Source organism: Heterocephalus glaber, unplaced genomic scaffold, assembly GCF_053883595.1.
Source record: "Heterocephalus glaber isolate CG9 unplaced genomic scaffold, H.glaber_assembly_v1.0 deba00001538, whole genome shotgun sequence".
Classification (NCBI taxonomy): domain Eukaryota; kingdom Metazoa; phylum Chordata; class Mammalia; order Rodentia; family Bathyergidae; genus Heterocephalus; species Heterocephalus glaber.
Window position 1 is genome coordinate 25,379,590 of NW_028258333.1, and position 26,635 is coordinate 25,406,224.

The window sequence follows — 26,635 nt, forward strand, 5'->3', positions numbered from 1 at the left end:
AGGTTTAAGAGATTTTTAAAAATATAAGAAGAAATTTTCTTTCTCCTCTTTCTGTTCCAAAATGTTTTCATGGTTTGTATTTTCCTGTTCTTGCAAGGTGCATTTTAGAATTAAGTTTCCTCTCTTTCATTTTCCAACATGAGTTGTAATTATATACAACTAAAAGTCTCAGATCTTATTAATAGTTCAGTAAATAGTTAACAATGTCTATACACTTTTAAACAACACTCCACTCAAGATACAGTATTTAATTATCCTAGAAAGTTCCCTCCCATCATTTTCCAACTGGGTCCTCCACTGCACAGGCGACTACTGCTCTCTCATTTTTGTACTTACACAGCAGCTGTGCCTTACTGAGATCAATTTGACAAACTCTATAGTCAAAAGTACCACCTAAGGGCTGGGGATGTGGCTCGGTAGCACCATGCCTGCCTTGCAAGTGCAAGGTCCTGGGTTCAATCCCCAGTGCAGGGGCGGGAGGAGTGGGGGAATACCACCTAAATCCACACCCAGGTCATATACATTTCTTAGGTATTTCATACATCTCTATTTTTATTTTTTGGTACCTGGGATCAAACTCAAGACCCTGCACTTGAGAGGCAGGTGCGGTGTCACTTTCATACATCTTTTATACATTTATTTGTCGCACAGTTTTCTACTTTGGACAATGTATTATTTACTATTATTGAAACATAAATCTGTCAAATCTGTATTTTCACACAATTCTACTGTATTAAAATTACTTAAAATTTTGTATTTTATATCATTCAAAGTTTTCTAGGTACAATGGTACCTCAGCTAACAAACTTAATTTGTTTTATGATTCTGGGGAAGAGGGCTACATTTGTGTTTATGTGGGAAAGATAGCCATGGTTGTTTGTCATCTGATGGGGAGTTTGTGAATGGAGGCAAAATTCTGTTGAACACTTTTGAGAACTAAACTGTTTGCAAGCAAAAGCATTCAGGAACCAAGGTGTTACTGTATAACTACAGTCACACTACTTAATTTCCAATATGTAAACTTCATTTATTATTTTGCCTTATAAATACCATAGTTAAGTTTTTAAACAATACAAGGTATGAGTTAAATGGATGAGCCGGGCATGATGGAATGTGCCTATATTAGCTACTCAAAAAGCTAAGGCTAGAGGATCAAAAGTTCAAGACCACATGGTAAAACCAGAACTCCAAAAGAAAAGGCTTTGAAAGATGTACTGTAGTATTTGTAGAGATCTACTATGGAGAACAACTTCTAGTGATATTATAATATTCTAGAATGATAACAAAATAGCCTTCTAATTATTTTCTCTAATATATATATACAGATGTAAGTATATCAGTGTATACAAAAGAATTATGCACTTGTTCTTTTTTAAACAAAACTACACTAATGAGTCTTTTTGGAGATAACTATTTCATCAATATTTTCAACTACTTCTATGATTTATTGATCTATCATGTTTCCTACTACTTTTGGAAATTAATAATAACCCTCCAAATCCATTGATTTTATTAAGTTTTCAAATATACATTAAATTTATAATTTTTAAAACTCCTAAAATATTCTCTTCTTCATTTATTATCTTTTGTTTTCTAATTTTTGGGTTTTCCACACATTTAAATGTATATTCCATATTTTTCTTTTTCCAACTAACATAGTTTAGGCTGAGTAATCTGGCTTGTTCCCTGATTAGGGCTTTAAATTTTATTGCTGCTTTCTCCTGCTTACCATGTAAATAATATTTTCCCTTTTTCCTATTTCTTCAATTACAGCCATTTACTCACTTTGTGCTTATTTATAAAAGCACTTTATAAATAACATATTAACTATAAGTATAGCTTTCCAGGAATCCCATTGATATGTAGTAAATTTTTTTATGTTCTACATTTCCTTAATCATATTTCTAAATCTGTGTAAAAACCAAAAGATATTGTAGACAGTATTTTAAAATCCTCAGTGGTATGATTTAGTTCTTCTCAGTGTAAATTTCTTTATCATATAATGTGATTAATGTTGAAATGCTAGACTTCAAGAGATTTTATAATAATTATGGATTTTAGACAATTCATACACTAAATTTCATGACGAGTAAAACTTAAGATTTACACAATTCTAATATCATTTTGAAATTATTTGTTAAATAACAATTCTACTTTGCTATCAGAAATATACCTTTTTCTATTTGTGTACTATTTAACTAAAAAAATTATATATTAAAAGCACTAGGAAATATTATATTTTCTTTATAAAACACTATATTTTACTACTTGAAGAAAATTCTGACCTAGTTCACAGATAATGGCAATGCATGCTCGGACCATTCTGTCTCTTTCTTGAAGTCCATCATTTCCAACTGCAATTAACGAGTTGGCCACTGAACTAGGAAATAAGGAAGCATTCACAGTAATCATCTGTAACCGAGAAGGACAAGAAAAGGAAGTTATTTACCTTATAATACAGTGTTTATCTTTATTCTGATTGAGGTACTTTTAAGACCATAGACTATTTATAAATCCAGCCACTATTTACCTTCTGGCTTATTAAGGATATTTCAAAGGATTACTGTAACTAATAATTGTTGGAACAAATGTTAATAATCATTACTATGGAAAAATGTTTTTCAATTTTTTTCTAATAGTCAAGACTATAAATTAGTTTGAAGCTTTTTTTTTTGGTACTGGAGATCGAATTCTGGTCCTTGCGCTTGCACAGCAGGTGGCGAAACCACTGAGCTAAATCCCCGGCCCTAGACTATAAATTAGTTGAAGAAAAAGTTTTAGTGTTTTCATATTCTTAAGTTACTTTAGAATAGGACCTATATCTTTGCATAGTTCTTCAGACTGTACACAAAGTAATTCAGTAGTGACAATAGCAGTCAACATACTACTATACTATTACATACTGATTCTTTCCTCATATACAGTGACCATCAATGTACCAATGTACCTCATGAACATCTTTATTCCTATATCTACCTTCCATTAAATTAACTGATTTAGACCTTTATTCACTCAGTTTGCTGCAACAGACTCCAATAAACTCTAAACTCTACCTACAGCCCCCATCGGTATTATGCCAGTAGGCAAAATTATTAATCATAAATATTGTTATATCACAAGTCATAGGTCATTGAAGGGGTTTACTCCTATAATATCAGCATTTTAGGAGGTTGAGGTAGGAAGGCTACAAATTCAAGGCCAGCTGGGCAACTTATTGAGAACCTGTCTCAAAATAAAATGTAAAAAGGGGAGAGGATGTAGCTCAGTGATAGAGTGCTTGGAAAACATATAATGCCCTGGGTTAAACCACAGTACTGAAAAAAAAATCCTGATGAAAATAGTACATTATCTGGTGATGAAAATTTAAGATCAATTTCACACAGAATAAAAGACCTAACTGGCCACAGAACACAGACAACATACATCTATAATTTGCAAAACAGAAAGCAAATTAAATAGTTAATCATTTCATAATAAAGGCTATTTAATAGACAAAGTATTTCAAAATAACAAGTCCCTACAGTGACAAAAGAAAGTTTTTCTTTATTCAGGTAGTGAGAAAATTAATCTATCCTGGATGTGACAGAAATTATAAGCCTGTTGGAAAAATAAAAACTTATGTAATGAAACAATTACAGAACGCAATATAATTAAATGAAAGATATACTCTACAATTAAGGATTACAGGGGATCAAAGTAAAGATCTATACTGGTTAGAGTAGTTATAGTTTATTTTGTTTAAGCACCATTAAGTGATATTACAAAGTTCAGTTGTAATTATAGCTTATTTTAAGAAGCATTAAGTGATATTACAAAGTTCAGCTGAAATTACAGAATATAATTTCACAACCATAAAATAAATATATTTCTAATCACTATATAATCTAGGCAAGCTTCTATATCTGTTTTTACCTTATTACTGTCCAATAATCACAAAAGGGAGAAATGAAAGGGAGGAGGAGGGGAATGAGATATAGAAAACTGATCTCCCTGAATGAAAAAATTCTAATCTCATATTAATTTGTTTTAATACTTACCAGTCTATTACTGGGCTCGTAAGGAGTCTAGAAGAAAATTTCTTCAAACTTCAGAATGCATGTGAAATATTCTGAAAAGAGTTGCCTAAAAAGCCAAACAATTTGGCTTTGAGAACTAAGTATGCTATTAATAAATTATGTTACCTTCGCCAAATCAATCCTTTGCACCTCAATTTGCTCATTTAGAAAATAAAGATGTGTACAAACCTATGGTTTCTAGAATTTCAAGTACAGTATAAAAGTTCTACCTTAGGAATTTCATGTGTCTACTAACATATAGTATTTAATTATATAGATTGTGCTACGGAACAAATACATAAAATGTGCATTTTCAAAAAATGAAATGATTTCATATTTTCCAAGGTAATATAATATATGCAAAGAACCTCATAATTCTGCATAAATCAGAGAATGCTTTTTTCATAAATCAAGGAATACTCAATAAGGGAGAAGCCATAGAATGCCATCACTGTTGCATGTCATCTCTTCTGGCATAATACGGCAGACAAATACAAGATAAAGATAAGGACTAGGTAATAAATTTATGGAATAATACAAAGGATTACAGAAGTCCTTAGTTCTTTAGGAGGAATTTCTAAAGTTGGAGCTGAGATGGTGAAGATGAATATACTATAACAAGGGGTGAAAATGAAAGGAATTGGAAGGAAGTAACAACTATAGCAGTGATGGTAGTTCACCTACAAGTACAATGGAAATAATAAAGACAGGTCAGACAGAAATAATTGATTAGATCAAGAGTGAGTTCTGAATGTCAAAGTAGGCAGGTTGTCGTTGATACTCATTAGCCAATGTATGTTTGCAAACTGGAGTTTCTCCTCTAGCTTTGCCACTATCTTGCTGTGTATCAAGTGTATGTGATAGCCATCAAAATAAATTCTTAACAACTGTAAAAAAATTGAGGTTATTAATAATGCCTAATATAAATAACAAATTATTAAGTTAAAAAAATAGTGGCTTAAATTAACTGAGTAGTAAGTAAAATTTAAATAGGAAAAAGAAAAGAGGGGCAACAGCTGACCAGTGGGAAAATTATATGAAAAAATCTCTAAAACTGGAAAGGACTGTCTGGATGGAGTGGGAAGGGGGTTAAAAAAAATTAAGACACTGAAAGAAAAAAGCAAACAGACAATCCTCCAAATGAATGAGACAGGTGAAAGAAAGGAAAAGTAACATGAGTTATCATAGAGTAAGTCATCCTAAAGCAGTAAATAATTTTTTTCCTTTATATTAATAATTCAATAGAAAGTTTCAACACTTTTTTGAATGCATAAAATAAAAACAGTAACATTATTTCAATTATCAAACTATTCTTGGAAATAAAGAAATATATACTTCATACGCTAAAAGTACTAATGAAATTATGGTTTCTATGGCCCTTAAAGGTCACTGTTTATTCAGCAAATATACTTTACCTTCAAATTATCCTTTTAGCTAAACCAAAGGAGAAATCCTATGCCAGCTACAACTCCTCCTTTGAGCCTCTATCCTACTGAGTTGGAGCAGCTTTTCTGCTCCTGGATTTAGAAATGTTATCTGACTCAAATTACCAATCATCATAATCAAATATGATACACCAAATATATTTATCAAATATCATAAATGATATTTTTAAGAGTTTGCTTATTTTTTGTTTTGTTTTGTTTTTTGGTACTGGAGATCGAACTCGGGTCCTTGCGCTTGCGAGGCAGGCGGCGGAACCACTGAGCTAAATCTCCACCCCAAAATCTTTTTTTTTTTTTTTTTCCCCCGGTACTGGGGATCGAACTTGGGTCTTTGCGCTTGCACAGCTGGCGGCAAAACCACTGAGCTGAATCCCCAGTCCAAGAGTTTGCTTATTTTTACTGAGCTAGTTTATAAATTAAATTTTAACTTGCACAAAATACTTTAGCAAATCAAAATGAAATATTTACTAAACGATTCAAAGAAGCTAAATTTAATTGTTCAAATCTATCTGAAATTGTCTTTCGAAAGTAATTTTCAGGACAGCAATTCTCAGTGTGAGCCAGAAAATTCTGAAGCTCCGCAAAATTGTAACTCTGCAAAAATTATTTCCATAGTAACAAAGACATTATTCACTTTTTCACTTACTCTCACAGAGAAGTTTTCTAGTGTCTCTATTGCATGTGATAGCACAATTGACTGAATGAGGAAGCAAATACTATAACCACCTTGCTGCTGTTTTCTATCAAGACATACATCAAAGAGAATTCCAAAAATTGGAAACAATGTTTTGGAAAACACTAGTTATTTTCATAATATGTTATTCATGTTTACATATAATAAGTTTATTGTTATTTGTAATATATTAATATATATTTTAGTTCCCCATAGGATAAATATTGGCATATACAACCTAAAAATTCAAAAGCTGCTCTAGGTTCTTTAGAAACAAATTTTGTTTCTTTCTTTTAAACACAGTATTAGGAGGGACTGTATGAATAAATTAAAACTAGAGATCATGAAAAGCCAATCATATCCTGATATAATAGTTTACTTATAACAAGACCTATCTCTAATACTGTTACTAGAGTTTCAAATCTCTTTTAAGACTTAACTCATCCATTTTCTTGTTTTTCACTATGGGCAACTATGAGTACTATGTGTAACCACAAGGTAGCCAAATGGCGAATGGAAGAAAAAGAAAACCAAGGAATCTAATACTATCTCAACAGTCCACCATTCTGGGGCACGCCACAAATTCAAAGGTAGGGAAAGATGAAAAATCTCTACTGAAAATCTCAACTATTGTTCTATTGCTTGGCCGTTGGGGCATTACATTAAACACCAGAATAATTCTGTGAAGGCCTCTCTTGAGAAGCTTTATAGACTGTCTTTAACACCCTTTCTTGAAGAGTTTAAATTCTGATCTTTTATCCTATACAATGCTAATTGTTTATTACAACTGCCCGTGAATTATACATCCAAATTCATCTTTAGAACAAGCTTGTAACTGCTTGTGACAACTATTTAATATTTTTAACTACAAGCATATAATGAGACAATCAGGAGGGGGAGCAAGGAATCTCTTTCCCTAATAATTTATCAAAGCAGAAATTACATTTACATTTCTACTGAAGAAAGAAATATACTTTATAAGAATACTATCCTAACTATCCCCAATCACACAACAGTTACAGGAAATATTTATGCTTATCTCAAACTTTAATAGCTTTACTTAATTCATATTTAGCAAAATAAAAATGTTTAATGAAATTTAGGCTTTATATTTAATAGATTTCATAACAATCTATATTTCACATGAAAACCATAAATTTGCCTTTACTCTTACATAGAGCATACCTTTCTGACTAATCGAAGTGCTTGTGTCCTCTCTACCTCGTTGCTCTGCTGAATGTCAATGCACCTAAACAATACACAAAATATTACTCACTGATAAAATTTTAAAAAACAAGTTCTTGTATAATACCATTATGTCCTTCACAATGTCAATATATTATATTAAAACTTTAATACATGATTTTCTATTACCAGCAAATGTTTAGTTAACCTATACATCTCTAAGTATTTGTTTTTATAAAAACAATTATTTTTTCACTTAAAACTTCAGGAAAATATAGTACTATATGTACACTCAAAATAACATCTATATATCAGAGTATCAGAAATCTACAGACAAAATATAAAATTTTATAGATAAATTCATAGACATTTTATAATAATTATAAAAGGAAAATACCTGAAGCTTGTTGTAGTTTGTGATTTTAACCAAGGGTTAAATTTTATATATCATATTAATTCTCTTATGTAATATCCACAAAAATTCTTCTTTACTAAAATATAACAAGTTCTAAATTCCTTCAAGATTAATACTTGGTCAAATATCACTTAGTAGACATTTCTTTGCAAAATTTTTTTATCTAAGCTGAAAGAATGTTTTATATATATGGCAGGACAATGTTTTATTTCAAATTTCTGTTTAAGTAGTTCAGTATTCTAACACTGAACAGTATTACTATTGAAAACTCATTTTTGTCTAAATGCTATTAATTTAGAGCAACACTATTACAAAGTAAATGGGGGCCTGGGGTGTAGCTCAGGGGCAGAGTGCTTGACTAACATGTACTAAGGGACAGCAGCTACAGTGTGGCAAATAAACAAAAATAAACACAAAGTAAATCAACACAGAATTCCATTTCTGACCATTAACAAAAATGCTTGGATCAGACCAACCCTTCTGGCAAAAGCAACTATAAAACTGGGAAAATTATTTTATAAAACAACTGCTAAAAGGCCAATGGAGAATAACCTCTGAAAAGAAAAAGGGTTAAGGGAGTTCTAACATTCACAGGCTTTATCCCTGGGGCTACTTGTCAATCTCCAGTTTGGGGGACATTCAGTCCTAGCAGAAAGCAAAAGCCAGGCTAGACTAGAAAGACAGAGGTTTAACTTCAGGCAGCCCAAACGGTTGGTTGGGGTTGAGGGGTAAATCTCAAAGACAAGAAAGCACAGGGAAGTGAGGTAAAATCTATGTGCAATGTTCTCTGCAAGACACTTGTTGGATTCTATGTTGTACAAAAGCAGGATAGGACTCCCAAGAAACCAAGCAAAAGAGCTACCCAGAAAAGCAAAGTAACACCACAGTGATGTCAGCCTGTACAGAATAGTCTATAGCTCACGGTTCAATGCTGCCCAAGGTGAAGAAGTTCTGATAAATATCTACACTTTAACTGAGATTCCAAATTGACACTTCTTAGGATCAAAGACAAAAATAAAACCAACTCTAACAGAATCAATGTAATAAATCAACACTCAAGAATAAAATTTCACTTTCTTAAAAGAAAAATAATGATCTGGAGCCAGTAGTTTTAATACCAATGTTCACACTCGATTAGTTGGTATGAGGCATGATTTAAAACAAACAGGCAAAACAAACAAAAGGGCCAGAGACCAAAAATCAAAAAGTGAAAATGACAACAGAAATAAGAATACAAGTAATTCACATAATGGAGATGTCAGAAAGGACTTCAAAATAACTATAGTTGATTAAAAAAAGAAGAAAGCAGAGATCTGAAAAATTTAAAGAATAAAATAAACTGTAAGACAATAATTTAAATGAAGAATTCAAGAGACTGATTTATTATTATTAGCAAGATAGACTGGAATATGATACAGTAAGTAGAAAGTAAGCACCTTGAAGAACCACTGCCATAAAGATGGAAAACTACAGTAAAAACATCAGAGACATAGGGGATAGTGAAAAGACCCAACATGTATAGGTGAACTACCAGAAACCAGGACAGAATATAGCAGATAAAAAACAATCTTTAAAGTAGGAAGGGAATAAAAAGATATCATTTACAAAGTAGAGAAGCTACTGTCCAATAGTAAAAAGGAAATCAAAGTAGAGAAGCTATTATCTAATAGTTAAAAAGGAAATCATGTAAGAAAGCCAAAAGAGGGCCGGGGATTTAGCTCAGTGGTTCCGCTGCCTGCCTCGCAAGCACAAGGACCTGAGTTTGATCCCCGGTACTGGAAAAAAAAAAGCCCAAAGACAATTTATATGCAATGAAAAATGACTGGTGTCAAAAATAGCTTTCAATTATGAAGACAATTTATTTACAGACAAATAGAAGACAAGAAAATCCACCTTTAGTGGGTTTATACTACAAAAAGATGGAAAAAGAAATTCATCAAATAGAAAATAGTGATTCAAGTTGAAAGCTCACAAATAAATACAAAAATGACAAATACCAGAATGGATAAACAACATAAGTAGAGTTGCAACTTCAAATAGTAAATGGACTACTTTGTGGCATTGAAACATATGTAAGAAGTAAATCATAACAATAGATAAAAAGCAGACCAGAGAAGACACAAACTGTGATAGGTTTCTTGCATTGTTCTGATAATAATAAGAGCAGTAGTAGACAACTACTCCAAGATATATTACCAAGATACTAACAGAAAAGGGAAAAAAATTCTTGATTAAAAAAAAAAAGGAAAAATACAAGAACAAAGAAAAGATGTGACAGACTACAAATAGCAAGATAAACTTGTACAATTACATTAGCTCTAGTTCACAAATTATGCACATAGTAAATGACTAAATATAAGTAGTTTAAATATTTCAATTAAAAAATAAAGAAGTTCAAATTAGATACTGAAAATAATCTATGATGTTTTTAGGGAGAGAGTTAAGTGTAAGGACCAATGGGAAAGATGCAAACACTAAGCCAAAGAAAGATAGTGATGCTATATTATTAGATAATATAAATAATCATGTAAGAAGTACTACTAGCAATAAAGAGGGATATTTCATAATTTTAAAAAGATGAGCCCAATATGAAGACTTAATTATAAATATAAATATAATAACAAAGTTTCTAACTATATAAAGCTTAAGCTGATTCAAGAAAAAAGTGACTAGGCTAGGGCTGTGCCACTTGCCTGCTAGCATGCATATTCAGTTCACTACCTAGCGCCACAAAAGAAAAAAAAAAAGGGTATACTATATCTATTAAAAAATTAAGTCTGTAATTTTATTTTATTTTTTCTGGTACCGAGGATCAAACTTGGGACCTTGCACTTGAGAGGCAGGTGCTAGAACCACTGAGCTAAATCCCCAGCCCAAGTCTGTAATTTTAAAATTTCCTAAAAAAGACCAATGGGATTCAGTGGGGAATTCTAGTAATTATGTAGGGAGGGAAAAAAAGAAATATATATATATCATATATATATATATATATCATATATATATATCATATAAAATCTCAAAGAGAACAGAGGACAATACTTTTTAGATGTTTATAAAATATACTCCTGATAAAAAAATCAAAGATATTAGTGTAATGAAAAGAGAACAACAACACCTTTCATGTACATAGGTGCAAAAGTCTGGAAAATATTAGCAAACCAAATTCAGTATACATAAAAAGGACAAGAAACCATGAACAAGTGGTGTTCATTTCAAGAACACAAAGTAAGACTATAAAGAAAATTCACTAAAAGTATAATGATGAAATACTGTACATTTTCCACCTGAGCTTAGAAGCAAAATATTCATCATTTCTATTCAATGGAATATTTTAACAAGTGCAGTAAGGCCAAAAAAAAAAAAAAAAAGAAAAGAAAGAAAAAAAAGATAAAATGATTGGAAAGAAGATATAAACATCTAATAATTGTATACAAAGAAAAATCCAATATAATCTATGAATAATATATAAAATTTTAAGTGAGCCATGCATGGCTGTAATCCCAGCTACTCCAGAGGCTAAGACAGAAGCACTGCAGCAGGAGGACAAGTTCAAGGCCAGCCTGGGCAACTTAGTTAGATTCTGTCTGAAAATAAAAATTTTAAAATGGGCTGGGATGTAGCTCAGTGGTAAAGAGGGATCCTGAGTACTGTAGAAAGAGCAACAAAACTGTAAAGTAAATTTACCTAAGTTGCTAGGTAAGAAATCAATACTTTCCCCTAATTTTTTCTACATATCATTAGCTAAAAACAGCAACAAAAAGTTAGAGCTCTGGTTGAGAAAATTACAAAATCAAGGTTTCCAATAAATTATGTTCAGAAGATTTAATTACAATGTCCATGCATCCTAAATTAATCTAGAAAGTCAATGTAACACCTACTGAAATCCCAGCAAGTTATGTAGAAATGAACAAAGATTCTAAAATTTATATGCAAATGCAGAACCCATAAAAGCCAAGATACTCCTCAAGAAGAAAAGTCAGAGGACTCACATTAATAATAATGAAAATGTATTGAAAAGCTGAGTAATCAAAATAGTAAGAAACTACTGCAAGAATAGACAGACCAACTAAAGAAACGGAGAACACTTTGGATTTCATAAATTAGAACTTTTTTCATTCAAGATCCATTAAGAAAGTAAATGGGAAGGCATACTTGAAGATATTCTCAGTGATATACCTGCAAAGACTCATTTCCAGAAGACATCAAGAATTCCTACATAAGAAGAAAGATAATCCAGTTTACAAATGAGCAAAAGACAAAAAGGATAAATTACTTAATATCATCACTCATCAAGGAAATGAAAATTAAAACCAAAATAAGAACCCACATGAAAACCACACCAGTCAGGTTATAGCTGAAGACTAAAAACAGCAAATGTTGGGGCCGGGGATTTAGCTCAGTGTTTTTGACGCCTGCTGCACAAGCGCAAGGACCTGAGTTCAATCCCCGGTACCGAAGGAAAAAACAAAACAAAACATCAAATGCTGACATGGAGAGACTGGAACTCTCATACATTGCTGGTACTATTATAGATCAGTACAATCACTTGAACAGCTACTTAGCAGTAGCTACTAAAACTAAACACATATAAGCCTACATCCAGGCAATTCCAGTTCTACACATACCTAAGAGAAATGAATGTATGTGTCCACTAACAGACTGATACAAGAATTTTCAGGGCAACTTTATTCAAAATAATATAGCACTAAGATCAATCTAGAAAATCACCAGAATAGTTTAACCATAAAACAAAACACTACACATCCATAAAAAAAATCACAAGTACATCAACATGGATAAATCTCACAGATAATAAAGAAGGAAAAGACTACTGTATATTTCCAACATGATACTCAAAAACTGGAAGAACTAGTTTACAATGAGAAAAATCAGAATAATGTTTACTACTCATTGAAGATACAAGGGAGCTTTACTGGTAGGCTGAAAATGCTTTAAGTCTTACTTGGTTGTATACATAAAATTACCAAGCTTTACACTCCACAGTTTATAAGCTGAAATGCAATACAAAATTTTAAAAACAAACTCTAGAGAAATTACCTTGCTATTAAATAGTCCACTTTCAATTTTAGCACCTTCTGCAGAATACTGGAGTCTTGGATAAGATATCGAAGTGCTCGTAGCCCTGCTGCTCGTACTTCTTTTGCTTCATTCAATAAAGCTAACCGCAAACTGTATGAAAACACAAAGTTTTGTTGCATGAGTTTCAAATACATATAAACTTACTGTACAAGTATCCCATAACCAAAATGTTTAGGATGAAAAGTGTTTCAGATTCTCCTGTTTTTCAGATTTCAGAATACTGTGATACACTGATTCAAGAATTTAATTCTTTTCATGATTCTGGTCACAAACCAAACTGGATGAGAACCAAACCAAATTCAATGGTTAGGTTCAATGCTGACCTTATGGGGAAATTTGATTCAGTTCTCATCCAATTCACTTTGTGACCAGAATCGTGGAAAGAATTAAGTCCATGCCACTGTATTTGCACAGAATGTACCAATCAAACATTTTCAATCTGAAAATCCAAAATCCAAAACTTTTTCAACAGTAACATGACACTAAGAACATTTCAGATTTTGGAACATTTTAGATTTCAGATTTTCTGATTTGATATGCTCCACTCACATCAAATTCTTCCTCAGCCACGATATGCAAAATGTCTAGTCATATATGATTAATTTCATTTAATCACATTTTACATTTATAAAAACCACACAATACAAACCATGGAGACTTCATTTGATGATAAAGTCAGTTTCAATCAGTGCCTCCTTTAGCAAATTCTTGTCAGTCAAGTAAATGTGACTGAATTTTATTCTATCTTCTGTAGTTCATTTCATATAAGCAATGGGAAATGAAGTACGCTTTTGCCAAGTTCTATCATATGCCTCTATTATCTATTCCCCTTTACATGCTTTGCTGCTTCTACCTCTTCCAGAAAAATCACTGGTTTAAAAATAAAATATAAAAATGTAACAACACCAGGCTAAGACTATTGTTATCAATTTTTTTATTTATTAGCACATGCTTGTAGTACACAATGTTTACATTCCTTGTGTGGAGTTGGTACATACACATAGAACATTTAATTCCTTTTTTCATCACCCTTCTCTTCTCCCTATTCCCTCATCCTCCATCTCTCGATCCCTTTCTCATTTCAGAAAATCTATCTCCCTACTTCCTATTATCTATCCTTTACTTTGCTCTTTATTTAAAATTTGGGTTTCTCATATAAGTGAAACAATGATATATTTAAGCTTGTATGTCTGATTTACTTCACTTAACATGGCCTCAAAGTTTATCCATTTTCCTACAAATGACTCAAGTTTGTCTTTCTTTATGGCAGAGTGGTACTCCACTGTGTGTAAATATCACATTTTCTTCATCCATTCATCTGTTGATAGACACAGAAGCTGGTTTTAAGATTTAGTTATTGTGAATGTACTGCTATAATCATGGGTATCCATGTAATGATATCTTTATAACTATTTTGGGAAGATACCTAGAAAGGGACTAGCTGGGTCAAATGAAATTTCTAATTTTAGATTTTTGAGGAATTTCCATGATTTCCATAGTGGTTGGACTAATTTACATTCCCACCAATAATGGAGAAGGGTTCCTTTTGCCCCACAGCCTTGCCAGCATTTGTTATTATTTGATTTCTTGATGATGGTCTTCTTTCTGGGATAAGATGGAACCTTAGTGTTGCTTGAATTAGAATTTCTCTAAGGGTCAGAGATATTGAACATTTCTTCATATACTTATTTATATTTGTTCGTCCATGAAGTGCCTATTCATCTTACCTGCCCATTTTGTGATTGAGTTATTTTGGAGGAGTCTAACTTTTTAAAAATTATTTTTATATTTTAGATATTAGTCCTCTGTCTGAGGAACAGCTCGCAAAAATGTTTTGCCCAGTCTGTTGGTTTTCTTTTCACTCTGTTGGTTGTTTCCTTTGCTGTGCAGAAGCTTTTTGACATTGTATTAATTCTATACCTCAGGCACAACAAGATGTTGTGAAAGTACACTCTAGTAGTGTGCTTGGGCAAATCAAGTTTGTGTAAGTGCATTTTCTATTAGGTAAGACCCACATATATAGGTTCTTCTCATTCTTGGGAAGAACATGCGAAATTCTGTATGAAATTTTCAGATTTAATTTACAAGTTTAATTATAGAAGTCTAGGCACTAGTAATTATATCACATAAGAGTCACAACATAAAACTACTGAAGGTCTTGAATTTTTCTAATTTTCAAGCAGCTGTTTCTACAAAATCAAATATGAGGTGCTGTATTATCTGATTTCACATTTAAAATTGCTAAAATTGAAATACTAAAATCTAGAAGGGACAGGAAAGAGAATTAAATTACACTTACCAAATTATGATATCTTCATAGTTAAAGCCCAGTTTTTCTTCACTGTGGCCAATATCACAAAGAAGCTGTTTTAAAAAAAGTGTAAATTTGTAAGTTGTGAATTAAAATATTTACATGATTATAATTTTAGCCTAGAAAATAAGACATTTTCCTTCAGTAAAATTTTGAAAAAAAAATAAAATTCTACTGTTAAAACACAGCTTTATTCCTATCACCTCACTTTTTATCTGACTAGTGTTAGATTTTTTTTTTAGAAACTGATCATCTTGTTTACTTTTCCACTGCTTTAAAAACTGTTCTTTGACTGGTTATCACAAAGTTTACAACATCCATTGTTGACTTATTAGCCTAAAAGAAATGATTCCTTTAGCATGCCCTCAATAATGGCAGAATTTTATAATATGTTAACTACATTTCCCCCATCACATTCCACTTGTTACCTTTTTTTCTACTTGGATTTAAACCGTGTAAGATCTCACTGTTCATTTTTCCAGCCACTATCTATTGATGTTTGCTCACATATTTATTCTTTTACTACTCTTCAACCTTTTCTTCATTTTAGTGGTTCCATAAAGTAACATTCTTCCTCCTAGCTCAATACATTGACATATTTTGTTGATGGTTTTTCATTTAATTTTAGCCTGGGTTGCTAGTTATAAATCTTCTGGTTTTTGTCTGGAAACGATTTTAACTACTTTCATTTGTGAAGAATATTTTGCTGTAAACATAGCATTTTAGGCTAGCTCCTATTTTCTTCCAACAGTTTCAATTACTGTTAAGAAGTCTACCTCTGTCTTATTGGTTTTTTTCTGAAAGTCATGTCTTTTCTCTCAGGCTGACTTTAAGACACTTTTATCTTTGGTTTTTACAATGTATTCACGGGGTTTCCTTTTCTTAAATCTCTATATTTTATTTAGAACATTGTATGTATTATCTCTTCAGAATTACTTCTACCCAACTCCATTTCCTTTCTGTGGTGATTCAATTATATGTATGTCAGATTTTTTCAAACCACAAATCTCTTAAATTCTCTCTGCTACTTTTTTCTATTTTCTTTTATCTCAGTGTGTTCGTTTAATATTTCCTATTGCATTTTCACTTATGTTCAATTATTTATTACATCCATCTAATGAGATGATTTTTTTTCCTCCAGTAACAGGGCCTTTGCACCAAGGTACATCGCAGCCCTTTATTTTTTTATTTGAGAGAGGTTCTCACTAAGCTGCTAAGATGCCCAGACTGAGCTTGAATTTGCAATCCCACAACCTTGGCCTCCCAAAGTCCTGAGATTACAGGCATGCACCACTACACCTGTCTTTTAATGAGTTAATTTTAGAGGGGTTTTTTTCTTGATTTCTATTTAATTTTTTTAGATATTCCAATATTTTAATGAAAATCTTGATTTTTTAATCTACTTTTTTCATAAGATTCCTCCATTTTATTCACATATTAATCATAGTTGTTAAAAGTGTTTGTCACCTAAATGGATGTGAATGCTGTGGATCATCTCCTGCTCTTTTTTTATTAGCTGTTTTCCTTTTTGTTCTAGTTATATCATCAAACATATCCTTTTGTGACTCCTGTAATCTTCAATTGTGTGCACAACTTGCCAAGATTCCTGATGATATCTTTCTCCATAGAGAGGTGTGCCTTCTCTGTTAGGCTATTGTATAGTCAGTGCTGAGTTCAAGTTAGGAGGCTCTCCTAATTAAGAGTCGTTTTAGTTTTTCCTAGCCCCTAACGTTTCAACTGAAAGCTTGTTGTTAAATGACCAAGTCCAAAAAAAATAACAAATTTAATTTTTAAGACAAAAATACCAAAAGTTCCCCCTCTGATTTTCAAACATTTTTCTGCTCATGTTTTAAGATTCCCATTCTAGACAGCCCTGGGAATCAAAGAAGGTACTTAGGGGCAAATCTTATGTTTGATACACCCTATATGGTGTCACCAAAAACTGCCACTTTTTGTCTTTTCAGCAACAGTCCTCACAGGCATACTGTTTAAACCTCTAGTTTTCTGCAACAGCAGCAAGTATTTCTTGGGCACTGCCTACTGGAAAAGGAAGCTCACCTCTATAAAATTTTCCCTTCTCTGAAACTTTGGCCCCTTCCACTGAGCAATTTCCTGTAGTCTTCAACAGGCTTTCTTAGTTGTCTTCATCAGGAGCACTGTTCTAATACCACTAGCTAACTGAATCATGCATGGATGACTATAGGCATCTTAAATCTACGTGAGGTTTTTGGTTTTTTTTTTAGTATATATATATTTTTTGGTACCGGGAATCGAACTCGGGTCCTTGTGCTTGCGCAGCAGGCAGTGAAACCACTGAGCTAAATCCCTGGCCCTTTTTTTTATATATGTTGTCTCTGCCATACGTTCCTTCTTGTCGCAACAGAATGGCTTGCATTTTTTTTTTTTTAGTTCTTTTATTGGTACATTTTAGGTATACAACTGGTTTACATTTATCATTGGGTGTTTGTACCAAGATATGATATATCTTGGTTCTTATTTTTTTCCTCCATTACTTGTACACTCTTCACCCCCTCCACCCTTCCCTACTTACACAGACTTCATTTCCTTTTTTGTTTGTTTGTTTTCTCATAATTTTTCCTTTCCCCTTCCCCTCCCTTCACTCCTTCGTCTTTGGACCTTTTTTCCTATTTCAAATTATCAATTATTCATTTTAATCATTTTAACCCTTGTTTACACTATCAATTTCTCACACTAGAGAAACTATTCGGTATTTACACATGTGAGTCCTATTTATTTCACTTAAAGAGTATCGCCTCAATATGCATCCATTTAGCTATAAATGACTCTAGTTTTTCATTCTTTATGGCTGAGGAGTACTCCATTTTATTTAAAAAACCACATTTTCTTTATCCAGTTTCCAGTTGATGGGCACTTGGGCTGTTTCCAAGCTTTAGCTATTACAAACTATGCCGCTATGAACATGGGTGCACATATATCACTGTGGCGTGATTCTTTTAATTCTTTTGGGAAGATACCCAGCAAGGGAATAGCTGGGTCAAATGGGACCTTTAGTCCTAGTTCTTTGAGGTATCTCCATACTGACTTCCACAGTGGTTGCACCAGTCTGCACTCCCACCAACAATGGAGAAGGGTTCCTTTCTCCCCACAACCCCGCCAGCATTTGTTATTGGTTGATTTCTTGATAGCAGCCATTCTTTCTGGGGTGAGGTAGAATCTCAGTGTTGTTTTAATCTGCATCTCTTGAATGACGAGTGATGTTGAACATTTTTTCATATATTTGTTTGCTGCTTTCACTTCTTTGAGAAATGTCTGTTCATTTCAGATGTCCATTTTTGAATTGGGTCTTTGAATTTGAGGGGTCTAATTTTTTTCAATTCTTTATATATTCTAGATCATAGTCCTTTGTCTGAGGTACAGCTGCTAAAATTTTTTTCCCATATTGTAGACTGTCTGTCAGCTCTGCTGGTGGTTTCTTTTGAAATTTTTTATGTAAAAGTTATATAAAACTTCCTCTAGTTATATACTTGGACTAAATGAAATGGATTAAAGAGAAGGTAAATCATTTGAGTTTTTCTCTTTAAACAACATTAAAGACTTTAGAAAGGTATCTGAAGTACTATTATTATGGTTGCTTGTTATAAAATTATAAATATGTATCCTAACTATCCAGAAAACAACAACCTGCCACGTGTCATTGTGTGAAAAGAACAAACATTAAGAAAAAGCTAGTAAGTAAAACTTCCTCTCCCAATTCTTCTTTAGAGGCCAAAAACCCAAAAACCAATAATAAGGAAACAAAACAAAACAACAAAAACAACCATATTTTCCAAATAAAACAGGGTAGAGGACAGGAACAGAGTAGATGCTCTCAGTATGAGAGCAGTAAATATAATATTTATAAAATCCATAGAATTCTAAAATATAATAAACAAAGAGGCTTCAGACTTTCAAAAGAATGTCTATTTTTTTCCTGATTTTTATTGTTTCAATGCACACTACAAGTACTTAAAAACTGAAAGGATTAATTTTTATAGATTCATACAGACAAAAGAGTAAGATTTTCTAAGTTTTAAGAGAAGAATAAAAATTTTCTATACCACTAGAAAAGTAATTATATACCCCAAATTGAAAGTAATGTATTACTCAAAAATATTTGCAACACACCTAATAGTAAAATAATATACAAGGGTTATAATAATAAACACCACAAATTAGGTGACTTTTAAAAAATTTACTTTCTCTTCATTCTGGAGGCCTGCAGTCCTAGAACAAGGTGTTGGTGGGGTTTTTGTGTTTTGTTGTTGTTGTTTTGTGTATACTGGGGATTGAACCCAGGGCCTATGCTCTACACTACATCCCAACACCCTTTAAATTTTTTTTTTTAAACAAGGCTTTACTAAGTCTTTATGTTGCCCAGGCTGGGCTCAAACTTGCTATCCATCTGCCTCAGCGTCCCTTGAGATTTCAGGCAAGCAATAGCACTCCAGGCTTGGGGTTGTGTACTTTTGAAAGATTCGGTCCCTGGCACACAGATGGCTATTTTTGGTGTCTTCACATGGTCTTCCCTTGCGTGTGTCTTTGTCATAATCTCCTCTTCTTACAAGGACACCATTCATAATAGATTAGGTTTACCCATATTTTTTCATTGTTATTGACCTTACAAAATATCAGTGTCTTAGTTTCTTCCTTGTTTGGGGACGAAATACGTGATACCCACAAATTAAAGGAGGAGAGGTTTATTTTGGCTCACAGTTTGTAGAGGTTTCAGTCCACAGTCAGGTGGCTCCAAGGCAGGGTGGCATGGGAAGACAAAGAGCTCATGGCAAGGAAGGCAGGCAGGCGGGAAGCAGTAGCAATACACTGATGCACACACACAAACACACCCAGGCCACGCCCACAGTACCCACCTCTGCCCACCAGGCTTCACTTCCCAACATCACACCCAGCTATAAATCCTATCAGGGGACGAATTCAATGATGAGTATCACACGGCCATGATCTAGTCACCTTCCAAAACCCCCACCTATGAGCACATGAGGCTTTGGGGGACATCTAGACATAAACCATAACAATCAGAATTAGCATCGTAACAGCAACCCATAATGCTAAACTACTAGACACTACACTCTTCACAGGAGTTAGCATTTCATATACCATGTGGGTTTTTTTGTTTTGTTTTGTTTTGCTATGAGGGGTATTCTCTCCTTTTTAAGATTGAATGTATTAAATATAATGCATCTTAGTCATATAGAAAGTGTTTATCTGAAGAAAAAAATCAACATAGAAGAAAGTATAACTGAGAAATGAAGAGAAAGAATATAACTGGTAATGGGGCTTTGAGTCTGGCTCTGTAGAAGAGCGTTTGCCTAGTATGTGAAAGGCCTCCAGTTCAATCTCTAGCACCAGGAAAAAAAAAGATGTAACTGACAATTTTTTAACTCCTGGGTTGTTTGCCTAAAACTAGGATCCAACACTTGGCCCTAATTATAGAGGGAAATAACTTTGCACTTTAGTTAAGATGAATTAAGTCTGTTGTTAACTTATACAGCAACTTACATATTGTAAGTATTATGAGAAGTCCACAATTATTTAATGAGTATAACATGCTAAATGAAATCTTTTTTATATAAGCAAAACAAATCTCATTTTTAAATAAGGTTAAGTGCCAGAAATGTTGCTCAGGGGTATAGCACCTTCTAGCATGTACCAGGCCTTAGGTCTGATACCTAGCACCACAAAAATTTTAAAAATAGAGCCAAGAGCGATGGCACAAGCCTGTAATCCCAGCACTCTATGAGGCTGGGATCATGAGTTTGAGCCCAGCCTGTGAGACTTAGTAAGACCTTGTCCCAAAGTAAAAAATGGGCTGGGGATGTAACTCAGAGTAAAGGCCTTGGATTCAACTCCTAGTAAATCAGTAAAATAAAATAATAAATACAACAATGAGACAGTGTTTAATAACATGAACTAGTCTGTTTTACATACATAAATCCATGTTCATCATCAGTGAGTTAATCTGGGTTTTTTTGTTATAATTAATCTATAGGATTTTCTTACACAAATACAAAAGTATTCAAGAGATTCAAATATCAGCATCAGCAATATTATATTCTGAAAAAGTTTAATTAAAACTATAAATCACTTTTAGGTAACTGAAAATTTTCTGTGATGCTTATTAAAATGACTTTTTAAAGGTATAATGATAAGTTAGACTGGGTACTTTTCAATGATATTCCCATTTTACTTATACTGCTTTGAAGGTCCAATGAAAGACTTCTCCTAAATAAACAAGAGATAATAACCCAAACTTTAAAAAATTTTATCACACAGAATTTCACAGCACAAGTTTTCAAAGGAAATTTAAACACATTCACAGCAACTACAAAAAAAGACTGATATATACAAAAAAAGCATCCTATGATATATTAAGATGCACAATAAAAAGGAATATATACATTTAATATACACATACATACTTATATACATTTATATACATACATACATATCAAGTTCTCATCCCAAAAACAGTGTATGCATAACAATAAATGGAAAATAAAACAACACTACATTAAACACTTCATTTTGTTTAGTTCATGTAATTCTCACAACTAAATGAGGCACATACACAGTTACATAAACACTCCTACTTAAAGTTGTAATTATACCAGAAAAAAGGTTAAGTACTTTCTAGTAGTAAGTTACCTCTAGAAAATGGTATTTTTGGATTAGGAAAAAAGGCAGAAATGGTTAGGGAGTACTTTCACTTTCTATTATAAATCCTCTGTCCCTTTAACTTTTTGCATTTAGCTTAGCTCTCTTTTTTAAATTAAAAAAAAAAAACCACAATAAAGTCTCCTACAGAGCATTTACTATATAGAAAAAGAGAACTGTTAGAATGTAAGAGATGAAATATTTTCAACTTTAAAACTTAGGTCTTTAGATTATGAACCTGTTGTTAAGTTTTAAAAACAGAATAGTATGATTATATTCATCAGCAGTCTGCTATACACATTACTTCTGTAAAATGATGTCAGAAGGCAAACATGGTGTGTGATATCCACATGGTTAAAGGATCACATCACTAGCTCTCTCTCTCTTCATACCTTAAAAGGAGGTTTTCAAGTTGAAGTTCACCCTATACAACATTTTAGTGCTCCATCTACTAAGTAAGTTTAACCCCAACAGCTAGGCTTATACTTAATAACAAAACAAATGCTATGAAAATAAAATCTTATATTTAAAATGCAAAATTTCCTCCAATAATACAATTAACACCTATTATGTGGTAAGTTTTGAGGTAGAAACAAATATGAATAAAAAATACAATGTATTTCTTGTGTTTGAGAAACTGGGATGGTAATCCTCAAAGAGACAAAATTTAGTAGACACTCATATAACCTAATGGAAATACAGAAGAGGGTGACTAGCTCCACAGCATCCTGGCAATCATTTTATTTTCTTACTTTATAAAGTTATTCTTAGCTTTATATTCTGTAAGAATTTCTAAATTTTACTCAATAAAGAAACAAACTTACAGATTTTATGGAAATACTAGCTTAATATTTATAAACCCAGCTCTACAACAGAACAAAACTCAGAGATACTTTATATTACAATTAACTTCATTAAGTGTTTTGTGCTAGTATGTAAATAAACTTTATAATGAAATGTAGACATTTATTTATAGTAGTCATTCTTAAATAGGGGCAATTCTGTTCCCCAGGAACATTTGGCAATGTCTGGAAACATTTTTGCTTATCACAACTGGTGGTGGGTGGTGTGTGGGAAGATACCAGGGACATTGCTAAGCACCCTTTAGTGCAAGGGCAGCCTCCCCAAACAGATAATTATCTAGCCCAATATGTGAACACTGCTGACGGTGAAGAACACTGATTTATAGTAATAGCTTACCAACCTACAAATCAAGTTATTAAGCAGACTTACCATCTTAAACTTAAAAACTAGAAAACTGGCAAAAAGTACAAAATAATACAAAACAAACCACAGGTTGAAATGAACTATTACAAAGCATATTTCATGTGTCACACTCTATACTGAGATCTTGCCTCCAAAGGTAGTAATATTACCCAAGTAATGAAATCTTCCCAAGATTGCCTTGCTGGTTAATCAGAGTTTGGCTGCAAGTCTCCATCTATCTAAACAAAAGCTCATCCTTCTTCCGCTACATCACTAAGTAGTCAAAATGATTTTTGTTGAATCTAAAGTTGATGCATTTTATTCCTGGGACAGCTCCTCACACCTTGGCTTAGGGATTAGTCCTTCTTACTATAAACAAATTCTAATGAAATTGGCTATCTGGTTTTTAAACCCACAGATGATTTACAATAGTTAATTATAGCCGGGTGCAGGCCTGTAATCCCAGCACTTGGGAGGCTGAGGCAGGATAATTGCCATGAGTTCAAGGCTGGCCTGGGCTACATAGTTGAGTTTGAGGCCAGCCAATCTGAACTACATAGCAAGACCTTGTCTCAGGAAAAAAAAAACTAAGTACAGTGCTCTGATAAGCTGGTATCAAGGCCAGAGGAAAATTTTTAAAAATACAAAACACAAAGTCAAGGGTTTTCATTACAGAAGTCACTGAATACTCTACAGTAGTATAGGGTTAGGGGTATAGCTCAAGGGGAGAACAGTTGCCTAATTGTGTATGACCCTGGTGTCAATTCTCAGGACTCTAGATAACATACATACAGTGGTACGATGTAGGAAAAGAAAAAAAAGGGTAACTTAGGAAGGAGGAATCAAGGAAGAAAGGAGAAAAGGCACAGGGAAGGGTGAAGAAAGGGGAAAGAGAAGATGAAGGGAGCAATAAAAAAAGGGTAAGAATAATGGAGGAAAGGAAAGAAAAAGGGGCAGAAGTGTTTGAGAACACAAATAAAGCACAGTACTGTGGGAGAAATTCACAAAGAGAAAAATAAGGGAAGAGGAGAAAAGAAGGAGGGGAAACTGACTCTAACTCAAGAAAATCTGGGACTGAGACAGAAATAAATGAAGTTCAGAGAAAGGAGAAAATGAGGTTTCTAACAGATTCCTAGAAATGAAGGTTTAAGCTATTTCCAAAAGTTCCATATCTGCATTGTCCAATATGAGAGGTACCTTCCAGCAACAGGTGCTATAAACACCTGTTTAATGTGAAGCTGTGTCTAGTCTGAATTGAAATATAATATAAATGTAAGCTATACATCTGATTTCAAAGATTTAATATGAAAACGTTAATACTTTAAAATGTTTTATACTAATTATATCAAATGATAATTTTGCATATAACAGATCAGTGAAAAATATTAAAATTAATTTCACAAATTTCCATTTACTTCTATAGTTATTGCATTATATTTCTATTAGACAGCACTGCTTTGTATTTTTAAGACTGTTTTAGGACTCAACTCATGCTGGTGCCAGAGTATAACCACAGAAATCATTGCCATCCTTACAACCATCCCCATCTTTCAGAATGCTAATTGCTAAGAGATGTGTAACTACATATGTAGGTGTTAAAACCTGGTTATGACAGTAACCATGAGCTCTAACAGGATAAAGACCTCTACTAACCTATTTTTAACATTTAAATCTAGGCAAGTGGTGAGGCTTGAGTGAAGACTGGCAAAATAAAACTATGGGATTTAATATAAGGGAATGAAACTAGAAGATGAATTTTGTGACCTTGGAATAACACTGGTTCTTAAGATTTGACATCTGACCACCACAATGAAAAAAGATACTTGAAGATTGCCATTATATTCAAAAAAATAAGAACACACAGAGGCATATTTTTGGAAGCCTCTTCTCTAGACATATGTCGTCACTTTCTGAAAACTGTTCTTTAAAATATTGCTTTATCCTCCCTCATATAAAATAATTTTCCCATATAAAAATAAATGTCAGAGTATTAAGAAAAAATGAAAGTACATGCATACACACACAGAAACACACACACACACACACACACACACACACACACAATTTGCCACCCTAACTATAAGGGAAAAGAAAAAACTTTCAACGTATTTTGTATTTACTGCAGAGTACTACACTGAAAAAAACAATTTTGTTACATACTGACTATATTCCCCTCTCCTCAATTTTATGAAATAAAGCCAACTCTAAGCCACAGCCCAATTACTTAGGAAAAAGTTAAATATTTGGAAGTATTAAAATACTGCTGCTTAAACCTCAGTGTACACACAAATTCACAGAAGGATCTTTATAATTCTACAGATTGTGATTTAGCATGGCTGGAGTGGTACCTAAAGTTATTTTGCAAGTATTTTTCAAACAGTTCCAAGGTGATACCAATGCTGTTAGACCATGGGTTACACTTGGAGTGGCAAAGGGTTAAAACAGAAAATTATTCCTAATTAAAAACAACTTATATTTAGTATTTAAAAAGGGGAAATAACTTTATCCCAAAGGGTCCAAACAGTTTTTTATTTTAAGGCATCATCTAACACAACACATACTTTTAGTGTTCGTCTGAGTTTGTGGACCAGCACTACGAGGCTTAAAAACATAGCAATCCACATGTCAAACTTGAGAATTTATGTCCCTACAATTTACCCTGGGCTCTAATTTAGATATAGGTAATAAGAACACACCGTCAGGATAACTGAAAGCAATTCTAGTATTTCTGTGAGAATTATCATTATGTCTACAAAATGCACCACACGTATTACTTATACACACTATACTGATACTGATAACTATACTGATACACTATAAAGTTTGTAGGCAAAAAATTAAACATATATAAATATGTGAATAAAATAAACTCATCTGACTCTATCATATTTTTTCTCAATATAACATTTTCTACAATAAGTATATAATAATATTGAAATGCATTTTAAATTCAAAAATACATGACAGCCAGACACAGTGAGATGCACCTGTAATCCCAGCAACTCAGAATGCTGAGATTGCCTAAGACCATAAGTTTGAGACCATCATGGGAAATAAGAGACCCTGCCTCAAAAAACAAAATAAAAGCAAAACAAAAACACATGACAATAGGACTAATATTGAGTGAATATACAAAAACTTTTTTAAATGATGATTAAGAAACAATTATTAAGCATTGTAAGGAACAAGAATAACAATTCAGGGCTGGGGATTCAGCTCAGTGGTTCTGGCACCTGCCTTGCAAGCGAAAGGACCTGAGTTCGATCTCCAGTACAAAAAAAAAAAAAAAGAATAACAATTCAAGTTACATACCTTTGTAAAGTTATTCAGATGTCCTAGCTTTCTCATATTTGATACGCCTTGTAATTTGGCCACATTTTGGAGTATCTCTCTTAAGTTATCAGAAGGTTCTAGAAGACAAGACAATTTAACATAATTTTAAGGATGTTTCCCTAATCAAACACATAAAAGACACAGTATTAAAATGTCATAATATTGGCTCTTGGTTTAAGTCTCACCCTCCACCCAAGTCCATTCATTTAGTTGACCTCA

At 32.9% G+C, this 26,635-nt stretch overlaps 1 protein-coding gene across 13 annotated transcripts in view; it reads right to left on the minus strand.

Moving 5' to 3' along the window:
• Positions 1-26,635, minus strand: part of Rictor (RPTOR independent companion of MTOR complex 2) — a 132,790-nt gene that overhangs the window by 64,143 nt on the left and 42,012 nt on the right. For 12 of the 13 annotated variants that reach the window (XR_015442246.1, XM_087189314.1, XM_087189315.1 and 9 more), the window contains 5 exons: positions 26,396-26,493; positions 15,173-15,237; positions 12,832-12,963; positions 7,359-7,422; positions 2,286-2,412 (listed from right to left, as the gene is read on the minus strand). Coding sequence is in view for 12 of the 13 variants with exons in the window: in XM_087189314.1 (XP_087045440.1) it covers positions 2,286-2,412; positions 7,359-7,422; positions 12,832-12,963; positions 15,173-15,237; positions 26,396-26,493 (486 nt within the window). In the remaining variant the exon portion in view is untranslated. Of the gene's footprint in view, positions 1-2,285; positions 2,413-7,358; positions 7,423-11,949; positions 11,981-12,831; positions 12,964-15,172; positions 15,238-26,395; positions 26,494-26,635 lie in introns of those variants that run through there. The other variant, XM_087189322.1, reaches the window with a different exon arrangement.